A 13,190-nucleotide genomic window follows, 5' to 3' on the forward strand; every position below is an offset into this window, starting at 1 on the left:
TGAGAATACTATATTGTGTGAGGACAAAGAAGACAGAACTACTCAACTCCTATTTTGAAAACTCTGCTTTCTCCCAAAAGGAGAACTGCAGTACATGCAACATCATAAATAAGGTGAGAGAACCAGGCATATTGGAAGTAGTAAAGGAACTTGCTATACAGTACTCTTACTACATCTGTCTTTGTTGCAGAGCAGTCTTCAAAATAGAGGGTATTGGAGGCACTGGATGTTAAAGGTTTTTATGGCCAGGGGGTCTAGTGGTGTATTTCCATTGTTTTTTATGGAATACTTTTATTAGAATTGACAATCCCTTCTCTACTCTAAAACCTGTTACCTGGATTGGGAAACCTTCTGGAATTAGCCTTCAGCATCCAAGACTCTAGCAGTGGATGTGGGGTGCAGAAACTGCCAATTCAACTGGCATCGGCTATGGAACTACTTAAATGGATCTTGGGTGTTAACGCTTTATTATTTACAACCCTGTGCATGTAATTCATAATCTAATAAATAAATAGGGTACGAGAAATCATACCAATATGAGAAATCATACAATATGAGATTTGTATAGCATAATTAATGAAAACATGACAAAAATAGATGTAGTGACTATTAAATATGAATGCCTAAATTCATGAGTTTTTACCATCAAGCATATGAATAATGTGATGCAGGCTTATGTTAAATCTTTCAGTTTGGGGCAAAAAGGCTCATTTGTAGAGAGATAAATTTCAGCATACAGTACCACAAACTAAGGGAAAGATGTGGGATTAGTTCAATAAAACCCCAACGTATTCATCTAGATATTTTTAATTCTTGAAATTGAAGAGATTGTATATTAATGGCTACTCTACAAAATAATCTATTAAATTGAAAATAATACTGTTTATTTTTAGAAATCCATGTTGAAGTCCAATTGAAGAATTATGAGAAATTTCTGGCGGCATATACTTCCCAGCTGAAGAGAATTGAAGATGCATTGGATGACTCCATAGGAGATGTCTGGGATTTCAATCTTGATCCCATTGCATTAAATGTATGTTTGAGTTTATTATGCACACATATTGAATATGCACACATTAAGCTTCACTTAATTATGGATACTTCCAGACAAGGGTTGCATCATGCTGTCCCATGCTTCAAACGCTTCATTGTACAGACCTTGATCTGTTCAAGACCTATTGGAAACCCTTCTGTATTTTCTCCACTAATTCAGTCTTGTTACTTGCCACAAAAAGTCTGTTACAAGGAGGAAAAGATAGAATAGGATGGAAAAACAGTACTTTTTGATTGTAAGCCTTGGAGCCATCTACCTGAAGGAAAATTAATATGCAAATAGTGTTTCTCCTTTTTGGCTTCCACTCAAGACATGGTGATCTTTAAGGAGTCTGAAGGAAGCAGGCAGAGAACGGACTTGCCCAGCTGAAGACCTGATGGTAGCGAGTTCCCTGACTAACTAAAAAAAAGTGGAGAATAAAACACATGAATAAAATGTGTACGGTAAACCCTGTTGTAAGCAAATAAAATAGTGACAATTAAGAAGCACAAATTAAGAATGGTTAATTTAGAATAGGACCAAAAGCTGCCCATTTTGATGGCAGCACCATTTGTTCTCCCACATTTAATGGAGTGCAAATAGCACTGGAGGAAAAGAAACTACCTTCATGCTGCCATACATGTGAAGAAGTGCTTATTTGTTGGGGGGGGGGGGCTCATCAGGATCCAGTCCACAATTAATAGTTTACTGATTATTTTACTAATTATTTACACTCTCACCACATTTTTATACTTTGACTGGATTATTAGTTGATAACTAAAAAATGGCTAGGTTGCATGCTTTCCAGTAAACATAAATTCTTGCTATGAAAATCTAATTATGTAAGGTTATTGGTAGATTATGCTTCTGATGTACGGTACTTTTAGGAGAGTACATGAGTCTCTAAAAGCAAACAAACTTTCTGTCCCCTCCCTACTTTTTTCCATTATGGATAATTAGCCATTATCCTATGCGTAAAATGAAGAAGTCATATAGGCATTTTCCATTTCATAGTCATCATTTATTCAGTATGATTTTATAATGAATTGTTGAAAGATTGTATATCTTAGTCATGTGTTTTTCCAGGGGGACAGACTAGAGTTCTATATAAGTACAACTGATTATCTTTGTTGTCTATCAGCACCATAAATTAAAACAAAAAAGGGCTACGCATTGCATTTGATACTCTGCTTGAAAGGACTATGTTTGTGTACTTTCATCAGTTTAACTGAGTCATGTGACAGGCTTCTGGCTTTTCTTGAAAATAAACTCTCATGGGTTTTTTTTGCTTAATTTTAGCTTTTGCCTTATGAACAGTCTTCCTTACTTGAGCTCATAAAGACAGAAAACAAGGTAAAGATCTTAGGTTTTAAATACTTATCAAAATTGTTTATTGACACTGTGTTATAACTTAAAATATTTTGTGAATTTGATCTTAATATGTTCTGCTTACAAACACGTTGCAAGCTTTCAAATATGTAAGGGGTTGGGATAAAAGGAGAGAGAAAAACAAACACAAGGACCAGTTCTTAAAGTTACATATGTGTTACAGCGTTCAGGCAGAGTGAAGCAGTTTAGAAAAAGGAGAAGTCAAATGGAACTCCTTTTTTCATAGTGCCAGTAGCATGGGTCCTGTTCCATGTCTTCTCTTCTGATGTATCTGTATTTTTAGTTTTATGCTGCACATATACCATCCTGTACTTGTTTTTGTTTTATTTACCTAGGTTCTAAACAAAGTTATCACTGTGTACGCTGCCCTGTGCTGTGAAATCAAAACATTAAAGTATGAGGTAATATTTCATAGAATTCATTAGATATGAACTGCTGTCTAGATTTTGTAGTTCACATGCTATATTTTAAAGATGTAATCATATATATATCTTGAGACTGTATAGTCATCTTATTCAAGGAAAAATATATCTGCTTTTCTCCTCAGGCAGAAACAAAATTTTACAATGGCATCTTGTTTTATGGAGAAGGAGGTAAGTTATTAGCGATATTAGCCAATATGTGAAAAATTGTGTAGCAATGTGGTGTTGTGCAACATCCTCAAGCTTGTGTTATATCTAGGAAAATAGAATAGCTTATAAGCATCTTTTCTTCCTGCAGCTTACAGCACTTTGATGTGCTTCAGAAGAAGTACATACACACATGAACAGCAGAATTTAAATGTCACTGGCAGGGTCTCAGATAGGTAAAGGCAGCTGTTCCACTCATGTAGGCTGTTACAGAGACTGGCAGCTTCTTGTACTTCCCAAGAAATTCCCCTTTTAAGTTAGGGATTCCTAGCAAATGGTACCTTTAAGGGAGGAGGAGGAATATGTTCTTGATTTTTTAGTAACTTCCCTGGTTTTAAATTCAGTAATGATGATAAAGGCATTTGTAATTGATGAAATAGTAAGATTACTGCTTAATTCTGAATTCATATATTTTTAATAAAGCTTGAAGGTAGAAATATTCATTGTACATTGTACTAGCTGTGTAAGGAACAATCACGGGTTGTAGATGGCATGCATTTTGAATACCGTGTGCTTGAACCAATCCATTTCTATTTTAGCTTAGAACTTTCAGTCAATATAAAAGTACTAATAACCTATAAGAGCTGTTCTCGTTGAAGTACAATGATGATACTTTGATGAGTAAGTCATGAGAGGCCTTTTGTTAATGCTGTGTTCTGGACTAAGAATTTTACTTCCAAATAGTGAGGAGGCTGAGTGCTTAGATGACAGCCTTCAGGGGTTATGGAGAAATCTCAGCCTCCTTTCTCACATTAGTATGATGAATGGGACTACACTGCTTTCAGAATAATCTTTTGAAAATTGGTTCATTCATGCTTTGAAGGAGAAAGAGGCCTTCTGAGGTCATAGAACAGACTTTGCTGTAGAACTGAAGTGAATAGTATAACAACTGTATTTCTAGTAGATGTTAATTTCAGTCGAAAGTAGGAAAGAAAGAAGAAAGATGTTAAGTGATGTAATTGTGCCTTAAAGATGTGAGTGACTTTTAAGATGCAGCTTCTCATATCATAATCTACTTTTATTAAAATAATGTTTAAAAGATACAGTGATACGCTGCCAAAACTGAAACAAGGGACTTTTTCTGATTTTCTGCCTTACTGGCAGGAAGTAGAGAGAGAATAGTAGCAGCTGCAAAATGCACTGTTTTATCTACAGTTCCTTCCTGGCTTTGGCCAGAATTCACTTGTTCACTTCTGTTACATCTTTTTGCTTCCACTAGAATTGGCAGCCTCCCTCCCTAATACAGTAACCTGTGCACTCTAAAAACCTTCTCCTTAGTGCTGGGAAATTCTCTGGTTGGAACCAGGGAAATATTTAGCTGCTGGCATCGTGATGTACTGTATGTTTTTTTTTTATTCCAGGCCAAATATGACTTATGACTGTTTAGTAACTTTGTAACTTTCCACATTGTCCCTGAATGAGGAAGCTGTACCTCTATTGTTGTGTACTCAAAAGCAAACTTACCATGGAGCAATATTGGCTATTTTTTTCAGAGAGAGTTTGCCTTTGCTTTCCTCTGAGGCTGAGAGAATGGGACTTGTCCAATATAACTTGGTGTGTTTCTCTGGCAGAGAAGGGATTCAAACCCTATTCTCTGGAATCCTAGTCCAATGGTCAAAATATTACATCACATTGGCTTGTTCCTGTATATAATGCCTTTATTATGGACGTTTTTCTTTTAGAATAAAAGCTTTTTTTAAAAAAAATCCTTTCTTTTCACTCTTTCCCATATGCGTGCACTCAGGTACTGAGTGTTTTTGTATGTGTGTTTATGGTAGTTCCCATCTCTCATGGGAGTGGGTACAGAAAACATTGTGTGAAGTCAGAGGTAGAAAAACTGGGCAAGGTAAATCTCAGTGATTTCCAGAATCTTGGGGAATCTCTACAGTGGGTAGTGGTAATTGCAGAATAGTTAGTGGAATTTGTGACCCCTTTTTCCTACTCAAGAGTAGATGGCAGGGAAGCGAACATTAATATGATTATTTCTTTAGAAGCCTCTAAAGCAATTTCTTTTATGCAGCAGAGGTCTGTAGTGGGAGTGTTTCTGCTAGCATTGGATACCAAAATACAACATTGGAATTTGGTCTCTGTGGAGACTAAATTGTTAGTTAAGAGACTAAATTGTTAGTCTGGAAAATCAATAAGCAAAGACATCTCATAGCACCTTTGAGACTAAGGGGATATACAGACTGCCCCTTTCCTGGACAGATCGGAGCTGCAGCCTTTGGAGGGCGCAAAAAGGAGCCACAAAAAGTGGCTCCTATTTATGCCCTCCAAAGGGCACCATAGCCGCTACAGCATGGCTGTATGACACCCCTTTAATGCTGCGTCATCTGGACACAGCACCGGAGGTGCGTCATGATGGCATGCGCCGTCTGGAATAGTAAAAGTAAACAGAAACAGTAAAAGAAAACAGAAAAAAATATTTAGAGGAAAAGCCTTCCATATAATTTGTTGGGTAGCAGCAAAAAGGTTTTATTAAAATATGATGAATTGTTTCCAAATGAGCTGTTCATCTAAAATCTACTGGAGATGTAGAATGATGTGTTAATGTATTTCAAGGCACAAACAAAGCAGGTTGTAGTAAAGCTTTACTAGGTCTAGGGTTTGATTTTTAAAACTCTATTGTAATCTGATGTATTTTATTGTTGTACCCCACCCGGATTCTTTGTGATTGGGTGGGCTAGAAATAAATCTTTATTATTTATTATTTATTATATTAATTAATCAAATTACATTTTGTTATTTCTAACACCAGTGAAAATTTTTCATTTCTGTATTTTAGCTGTGGATTCTAGCAAAGTGGAAGGAGATAGCCAAATTCAGATGGGAAGATTTATTTCATTTTTACAGGTAAAATCCATGAGACAATTGTGCAGCTTATTTTTCTGATGAACAATAGCAATTATAATTGTTACTTACTAAGAGATTATTTGTCTTTAATTTTTTCCTAAACTATTTTTAGCTGTTCACAATCACTTTTCAATGAATGGAAGGCAAAAGTATATGGTTATAGTCCATCTTAGAAAGCATATTTAGTTTTTCTGTCCTCTATGGTCACTGGTCACCTTATTTTGTGGGTGTCTGTAACAATTTAAATGGTCCCTAGGGAAAACCAAAGCCATGTTCCGGTAGCATGCTGAGCTGTTGTGGTAGAAGTACATGCATTTTGATATGATGGTTACCTGTTTGCCCATAAAAAGCACAACACTCACTGAAAAAGGGGGATGTTCATGGGGAAAATCAACTCCTATGTTTTTAAAATGAAAATAGGATCTGAATTGCTCAACTTCCTGTATTTTGTTGAACACTGTATTTCTGTGTATTGCATAATTTCCGTGGCTTGTGATTCTGTATCTCAGGAATGTTTTCTGTGCAAAATCTAATTATCTTAAACTAAGAGAGTGAGGATGACTGAAATGTTTCGTTTTGTGTTAAAATGAGCTGGTCACCAATTTTTCTAAAAACTGTTCCATAACTGATATCTGTCTTTTGAGACATACATCTATGGCCTGTTCACTTTTGTCTTTATCTTACTTTCTTTTATTTGAACCACAGATATGGGGGAAATCATTCAGATAGATGCCTAGAGTTTCATGTCATATTACAGAAACCATTTTAAGATAATGTAGAGTTCTCATTACTTTCTGTTCTTTTACAATTGTCCTTTATAAGACATGAGGCTGTTAGCATTTTTCAAGACAGATGATACTGCAGAGTGCATTAGGACTCTCTACTTGGAGTTTTACAGCAGTTAAAAGTGGAGTATTGACAACAGTATTGATTTGAACAAGATTCTATTCATTCTCAGAACCAAAAATCTGCAGTTGGGAAAATGATATACAATAAAGCCTGTTCAAACTATACAGTCTAAAACTTGCCAGTCACCTTCTGAGCCTCAGAGAATGGCAATGGCAGCCAACCTCTGAAGAAATCTGTCAAGAAAATCCCATGATTGGTTCACCATAAGTCAGAAATGTCTTGAAGGCACATACAGTAACAAAATGGACAAACGGTGCCATCCAAGAAACACAGGGAGAATTTTCTCATCACTGCACCTGATACCATTTCCCTTTAATGGGAGAGGTGGTCTTCCTTAATCATTCTCATCTTAGACCTCATAGCCCATGGGAGACAATCAGTGTAGGACAGGAGGACTTTTTACTAGTAAGACAGGCTTATATATAGTAGCTTTAACTCTGTGATATCATTAAGATGTGCCCGTTTCTTTCTCTCTTCTTGTCTGGCTTCAAAGGGCTTCCCTTGCTTGAAGATGGCTCAGTTAGATAGGGACAGCAGTCTGTGGTTAGTCAGTTTCCTGCTACAAAGCCAATAACAATAAATACTATTTTGGTTCACCTGTTGCATAACTATTTAGGAGCTGTTTGGAGATTCATGTCTGAAATTTTGAAAACTCAACTCACTGTACTTTTTTTTTCCATTTCAGGAACTCTCTTGCTTTGTGACACGGTGCTATGAAGTAGTGGTGAATGTAGTTCACCAGTTGGCTGTCCTTTATACTAGTAACAAGTAATTAATTTGCAGCAATGTTGTCTGTTAACTTTACTTGTTGAATACATAAATTAAAAATACATGTTGATATATTTCCTAAATTTTGCATATTCTAAGAAGGAACATGAGATATGTTTCCGAAGAATTCTTTGACTGTATTTGGATAAAATGTGAAATAGTTAAAAAACAGCAAGTGTAATTTTCTCTAGGCTTGCTGGTATCTGCTCTTCAGTTGCCCACAAGCATACTCAAAAGGAAGATATATTAATAAACAGCTTCTTCCATATAGGTTAATGGTAGTGTAACTGCAGTTTGGCACTCAGATGATAAGGTAATTTTAACAATAGCGTGTGGAAACAAGTTAGCTTTATGAACGATAGTTTGAGATTGGCTTCTTTCCACCAACCATAATTATGATTAACCACAAGTTGTGTGGGTTCAGGGAACACAACAGACTGCAGCTAATCAAACAGAAGCAAAAGCTGCTATGCTTTTTATGGCCAATAGGTCTGTAAACTTAAAATTATGGTGTTATAAGGTAAAGATAAGGTTATAAGGCATTGCCATAATTTGAACAGATGGAGGAAGTAACTTTCTGATACTGAATCCCATTTGAAGTTGCTAGCTGTTGTGAGTGTCCAGTTCTGAAATTGAACTCCTTTTGTCTAGGTTTTGCACCAGCATACTAAATGCACTAGTTGAGCTTGGAATCACTGGAAAGTTTTGTATTATGTTACGTACATTAATATCTAAATTTTATATGACACTTTGTAAATATGCTATGTTACAGTTTTTCTTGTTACATGAAATGAAAAACTTAGAAAACAGTAGGTTAAATTAAAGGATTGCTACAGATACAAACTGTTGTTAGTAAGCTGAGATATGAGAGACTATCTTAGTTCTATATAGTTTGTGATACACCAGACCGACTGTCGCATACTAGTGCTTTAACCTGCCTGGGGTTGCAAAACAATAGAGAAACTGTGGAGGACCTTACACCCCAAAATGCCTGGTTTATGAGCTGTATTAGTTTTCTGAATCAAACTTATGCAGGCGTATGTGGTGTGATGAAATGTGATTTATCAATTTTATTCAAATATTTAGTGTTCTCAAATGACAGATTGTATATGTATTGCATTTTGGAAAATTCCAAATATGTGGTGTTTCCTAATTATGATTTATTGAATATTAAAAAAGTGCCTATAAAATAATTTAATTAAATGATATAATGTATAATGTGGTTCTGTCTTTTCAGGAATGCACCCAAAGTTATAGAGACATCAGGAGTTCATTTTCAGGTAAGGAACAGTTGAGAATTCTGACATGTGTTATAAAACATTATGAGTATTTAACTTAAGGTTGGACCAGTTCACTCATTTCTTTGAGAATAGCTTTTAAATAGTAAAAATTAAATTGTCTAGGTTCTTGAATAGGATCAGATTATCACTGTCCTTCAGGGGTCCCTTCTTGTCATCTAGACTTATGCTTCAAGTCTGTGAACTGTTTTGGGCATGTATATCTCAGACACATCTACTGTGTTCTCAGGGATACACTCTAAATCCCACTGAGTTCATCAGGGTTTATCCCCTGAAAAGAGGATATAGAATTATAATCTAAATCACTAATGAACTATGTAATGTTTCAAACAGGCTATGTATGAACATTTAGGGGAGCTCCTGACGGTTTTACTCACATTGGATGAGATAATAAATAATCATGCAGTGCTGAAAGATCACTGGACTATGTACAAAAGGTATGTGAATAAATTCTTGAATGGATGTCCATTGGCAAGGTAGAAAAATACACGAATGTAGTGGTCATTTGAAAGGCTACCATACCTATGCATTTCAGTGGAGTTTGAATAAGAGTTGTATTGGATTAAACTTTGTAGATTTGTATATGTATATATGTCTTGGATAATTTTTTTCCTGCCTCATGTACCATCAGCTACAAAATTCCTACTAAAAGTCCATGTTGCTCCCATCTATGATTGTAGTTATTGCTACAGTGACTGAACTCCTATGAATTGACCTTAAATTGCCTGTTTTGTAATAGTTAAAATCTTCAGCCACAACAGGGGCAGACATCTGTCCTCCAAGCACATCTCTGGGAATGATACTATGTCATGATTTAGCTTCATTTCCAAAGACACTATGTCTAACGAACAGAGCTAAGCAGTGAGGGTGCTCATTGGTGTGGCTGCAAGGCATTGTTCGGTGAAAAAAAGGAACTCAAACCTTTGGTCGGCTGCTATTTAAATGTAAGCACCCTCTTGTTCTTAAAACTTTCCCACCCTCCCAGAACTCAAAACACTCCCCCCCCCAAAAAAAATCTGTTTGTGACTATGGGTTATTTTTACTGGTTTGTCTTTTGTTTTGTTGTGTTAGGTTACTAAAATCTGTCCATCACAATCCTTCTAAATTTGGAGTACAGGAAGACAAATTGAAGCCATTTGAAAAGCTGCTATTAAAACTAGAAAGCCAGTTACTGGATGGGATGATATTCCAGGTAACATAATAAATACTCATTAGTTTATGTCCCCCATATAGTTGGAATGGGGAATGTGTAGCCTTCCAGATGGTGCTGACTCCAGCTTCCTCCTCCTTGGCTGTGCTAGGGCTGTTGGGACAACAAATAAAAAAGCACACCCTTGCCATCCCAGTACCAGAGTGTAAATGTACCTTATAAAATCCTACAGAGCTGGAAGCTTAGCTCTAAATACTATCCAGATTAAATTGGTGATTTTGAGTTTTAAATTGTATGGTTTGCTCTCTTTCATCACCCTTGCATCTAATGTAGAAGTTACATTAGGTTAGAGCTTGGAACTGCTTGCTGATTGATTCTTGAACCAATAGGGCAAAAGATGAACTTTCCCAAGCATTGATTTAGGTGCATCTGTTTTAAAACATATGCTGTGTAACAAACTGTTAATGAAAGTCCGATCAGTTTGAAAAACAGTTTGCCAAACTGGATAGAGATCTGCCATTTTTTTCCACACATGCCAGGGCATATTCTCTCTCTCTCTCTCTCTCTCTCTCTCTCTCTCTCTCTCTCTCTCTCTGTCCCTCCATCTTCATTTCTTTGGCTACAAGTAATCACACTTTTGGAAGGCTTACTTAAAAACACTGATAATGATTTTTATTATTGTTTACTGAAAATCTGTTCAATCTCTTAGCTCATGCTTGCTGAATCTAATACAGTTGGCCCTCCACATTTGTGGCTTTGACTTTTGCAGATTTAATTATTTGTGGATTTGATTAATATGTTCTCTCTAGGAATCTCTAAGTATTCCAATGCAACTCTGCTGGAGGTTAACAAAAAAGCTGTGCTGGAGAACCTAGAAGTTCCCAGAGAAAACACTTCCCTAGGCATTTTTAGGTACTCCAGCATGCTTCTGTGGTCAACTTCTGGCAGATCTTGATCACAGAATTGCACTGGAGAATTAGAGATTCTTAGAGAGGTGTTTTCTCAGGTAAAAAGAATAGTTTATTTGTGTGTGTGTGTGGAGGGGGAGGTTTCACATTCATGGGGGGTCCTTCACACCTAACTCCAGTGAATGTGGAAGGATCACTATGGCGGGTTACAGACCGCCTATTTGGGGCGGGCTGTACGTGCCCCTTTCCCCGGTGTATTGGGGCTTCAGGTGCCAGAACGGCAGCCGCTGAGGCCCCGATCCGCCGCTTTTCAGGCTGCGGGGAAGCGGCAAAACGCGCCCAGTGAAGCAAAGCAGTGCCGCAAACGCGCCCAGTGAAGCAAAGCAGTGCCGCAAACCAGGAAGGAGCTCCGAAACGGAGCTCCTTCCTGGTTCGCGCTAAGGGCACCCTAGGCACCCTGGCGCGGAGCAAGGACGTCACGTCCGCGCCGCCCTGTATAGAGGCGGCGCAGCCGTGACGTCCTCATGGCGGGGGCCGTCTGGAATGGCCGCCGTCATTTTTTACGCGTAGAGCGCGTATTAGGGTTAGGGAGGTGCGGAAGCACCGCACCTCCTTAACCCTAGTACGTGCTCTGCGCGTACTTTCATGGCGATGTATAACTCGCCCATATTTTGTTTCCTCTGTCTGCAGTATTAAGTTTTGTTGGCATATGATGGCATTTTGGTTAGTGGGAAGAAGCGAGATCTTTATTCTTGTTCTGTGAAACTTGTTGTCAGGATTCAATGGTGTGCCAGTTAATGCAGTTTGCTCACTCTTCCCTTTGGGCAAGCAGGTACAATTAATTAGATATTGATAGCTTATCATTATGTTTGAATTTAGGAGGTTAGTTGGTTGCTCACAGACAAGACAGAATTTACATGCTAACAACACACCATTTATTGTTGATTTGAATTCTGGCCTGTTTGGAAGCCGGAAATCAGGATTCTGGATTTGCAAGTAATGCTGACCTTTCCATTTCTGATTATTTTTACCACTAGAGCAAGGGGGAAGCAAGTGGCCTACATGCACTAGGATGGTTTGTATTCACAGTAAACCAGGATAAATCAGGAATCCTGGCTCAGCACCATGTGCAGGCACAGCAAACTCCAGCACTAAAGTTTAGTATTAGCCATGTAGCACTTGGAGCAAAAGATGCTAAAACCTCAAACACTTCCCTTCATTTTACATTAAATTAATAGTCTTGCTAGACGGCCCAAAGGGGCAGCCTCCAGCCGCCCCTTTCCTAGCCATATCAAGACTGCGGCAACCTCACGCCATAGCCCTGATCTGGCCTTTCAAGGGTACAAAAAGAGCCGCAAAAAGCAGCTCTTTTTTGTGCCCTCGAAAGGACGCCATAGCTGTGATGGCGCGGCTATATGGTGCTCCTTTGGTGGTGCATCATTTGGACGCACCGCTGGAGGCACACCATGCTGCCGCACGCCATGTGGCGCATGTGTTGTGAGGGCACTATTCCTTGACTCTGCCTCCAGGCCAGCCTTTCAGGCTGGTCTGTAAAGGGCCTAAGTCAACAGTACGGTTTCAGTAATATGATTATTGATGACTTGTGTTTATTAAAAATGATTCATTAGTCTAGAACTGTTCGTTTTTTAAAATTGCTCCCATAAGAAACTAATTGAAACTCAGGTTGAAGCACGAAAAGCCAGCAGTGCATAACTGCTAAATACTGTAAAGGTTAACTTCCATTTAATTAGTGCTTCCATCTGATTTTACTGGGATAGAACACTCAAGATAAAGGACAACCTATAATTTAAATTGTCTGTACATTGAGTTCATATTTCCATAATGCTAATATTGTAAATCATTCTCATTTCTCATCTTCATTCAGGCTTGTATAGAACAGCAGTTTGATTGCCTCAATGGTGGAGTATCAGTGTCGAAGAATAGCACTTTTGCTGAGGAGTTTGCACATAGTATTCGCACAATTTTTGCCAATATTGAAGCAAAACTAGGTAATGCAAATTAGACAATTACTTTGACATTATTGTTTGTAGAAGTTCTTACCTTGTTCATCTAGTAGTAAACCTCAAACATATTTTTTCTGTGTGTATTTGTACAAGGTGAACCTTCAGAAATTGACCAGAGAGATAAATACGTAGGAATTTGTGGACTCTTTGTACTGCATTTTCAGATTTTTCGAACTGTTGACAAGAAATTTTACAAATCGTTGCTGGACGTTTGCAAAAAGGTGAAGGT

At 37.7% G+C, this 13,190-nt stretch overlaps 1 protein-coding gene across 4 annotated transcripts in view; it reads left to right on the forward strand.

Moving 5' to 3' along the window:
* The window catches only part of WASHC4 (WASH complex subunit 4), a 57,162-nt gene that overhangs the window by 4,781 nt on the left and 39,191 nt on the right, over positions 1-13,190 (forward strand). For 3 of the 4 annotated variants that reach the window (XM_042468064.1, XM_042468066.1, XM_042468065.1), the window contains 11 exons: positions 894-1,033; positions 2,333-2,386; positions 2,758-2,823; positions 2,970-3,015; positions 5,837-5,904; positions 7,499-7,581; positions 8,819-8,861; positions 9,213-9,316; positions 9,951-10,071; positions 12,823-12,946; positions 13,055-13,182. In XM_042468064.1, coding sequence (XP_042323998.1) covers positions 894-1,033; positions 2,333-2,386; positions 2,758-2,823; positions 2,970-3,015; positions 5,837-5,904; positions 7,499-7,581; positions 8,819-8,861; positions 9,213-9,316; positions 9,951-10,071; positions 12,823-12,946; positions 13,055-13,182 — 977 coding nt within the window. Of the gene's footprint in view, positions 1-893; positions 1,034-2,332; positions 2,387-2,757; positions 2,824-2,969; positions 3,016-5,836; positions 5,905-7,498; positions 7,582-7,613; positions 7,895-8,818; positions 8,862-9,212; positions 9,317-9,950; positions 10,072-12,822; positions 12,947-13,054; positions 13,183-13,190 lie in introns of those variants that run through there. The other variant, XM_042468067.1, reaches the window with a different exon arrangement.

Source organism: Sceloporus undulatus, chromosome 5 (genome assembly GCF_019175285.1).
Source record: "Sceloporus undulatus isolate JIND9_A2432 ecotype Alabama chromosome 5, SceUnd_v1.1, whole genome shotgun sequence".
Taxonomy (NCBI): Eukaryota; Metazoa; Chordata; class Lepidosauria; order Squamata; family Phrynosomatidae; genus Sceloporus; species Sceloporus undulatus.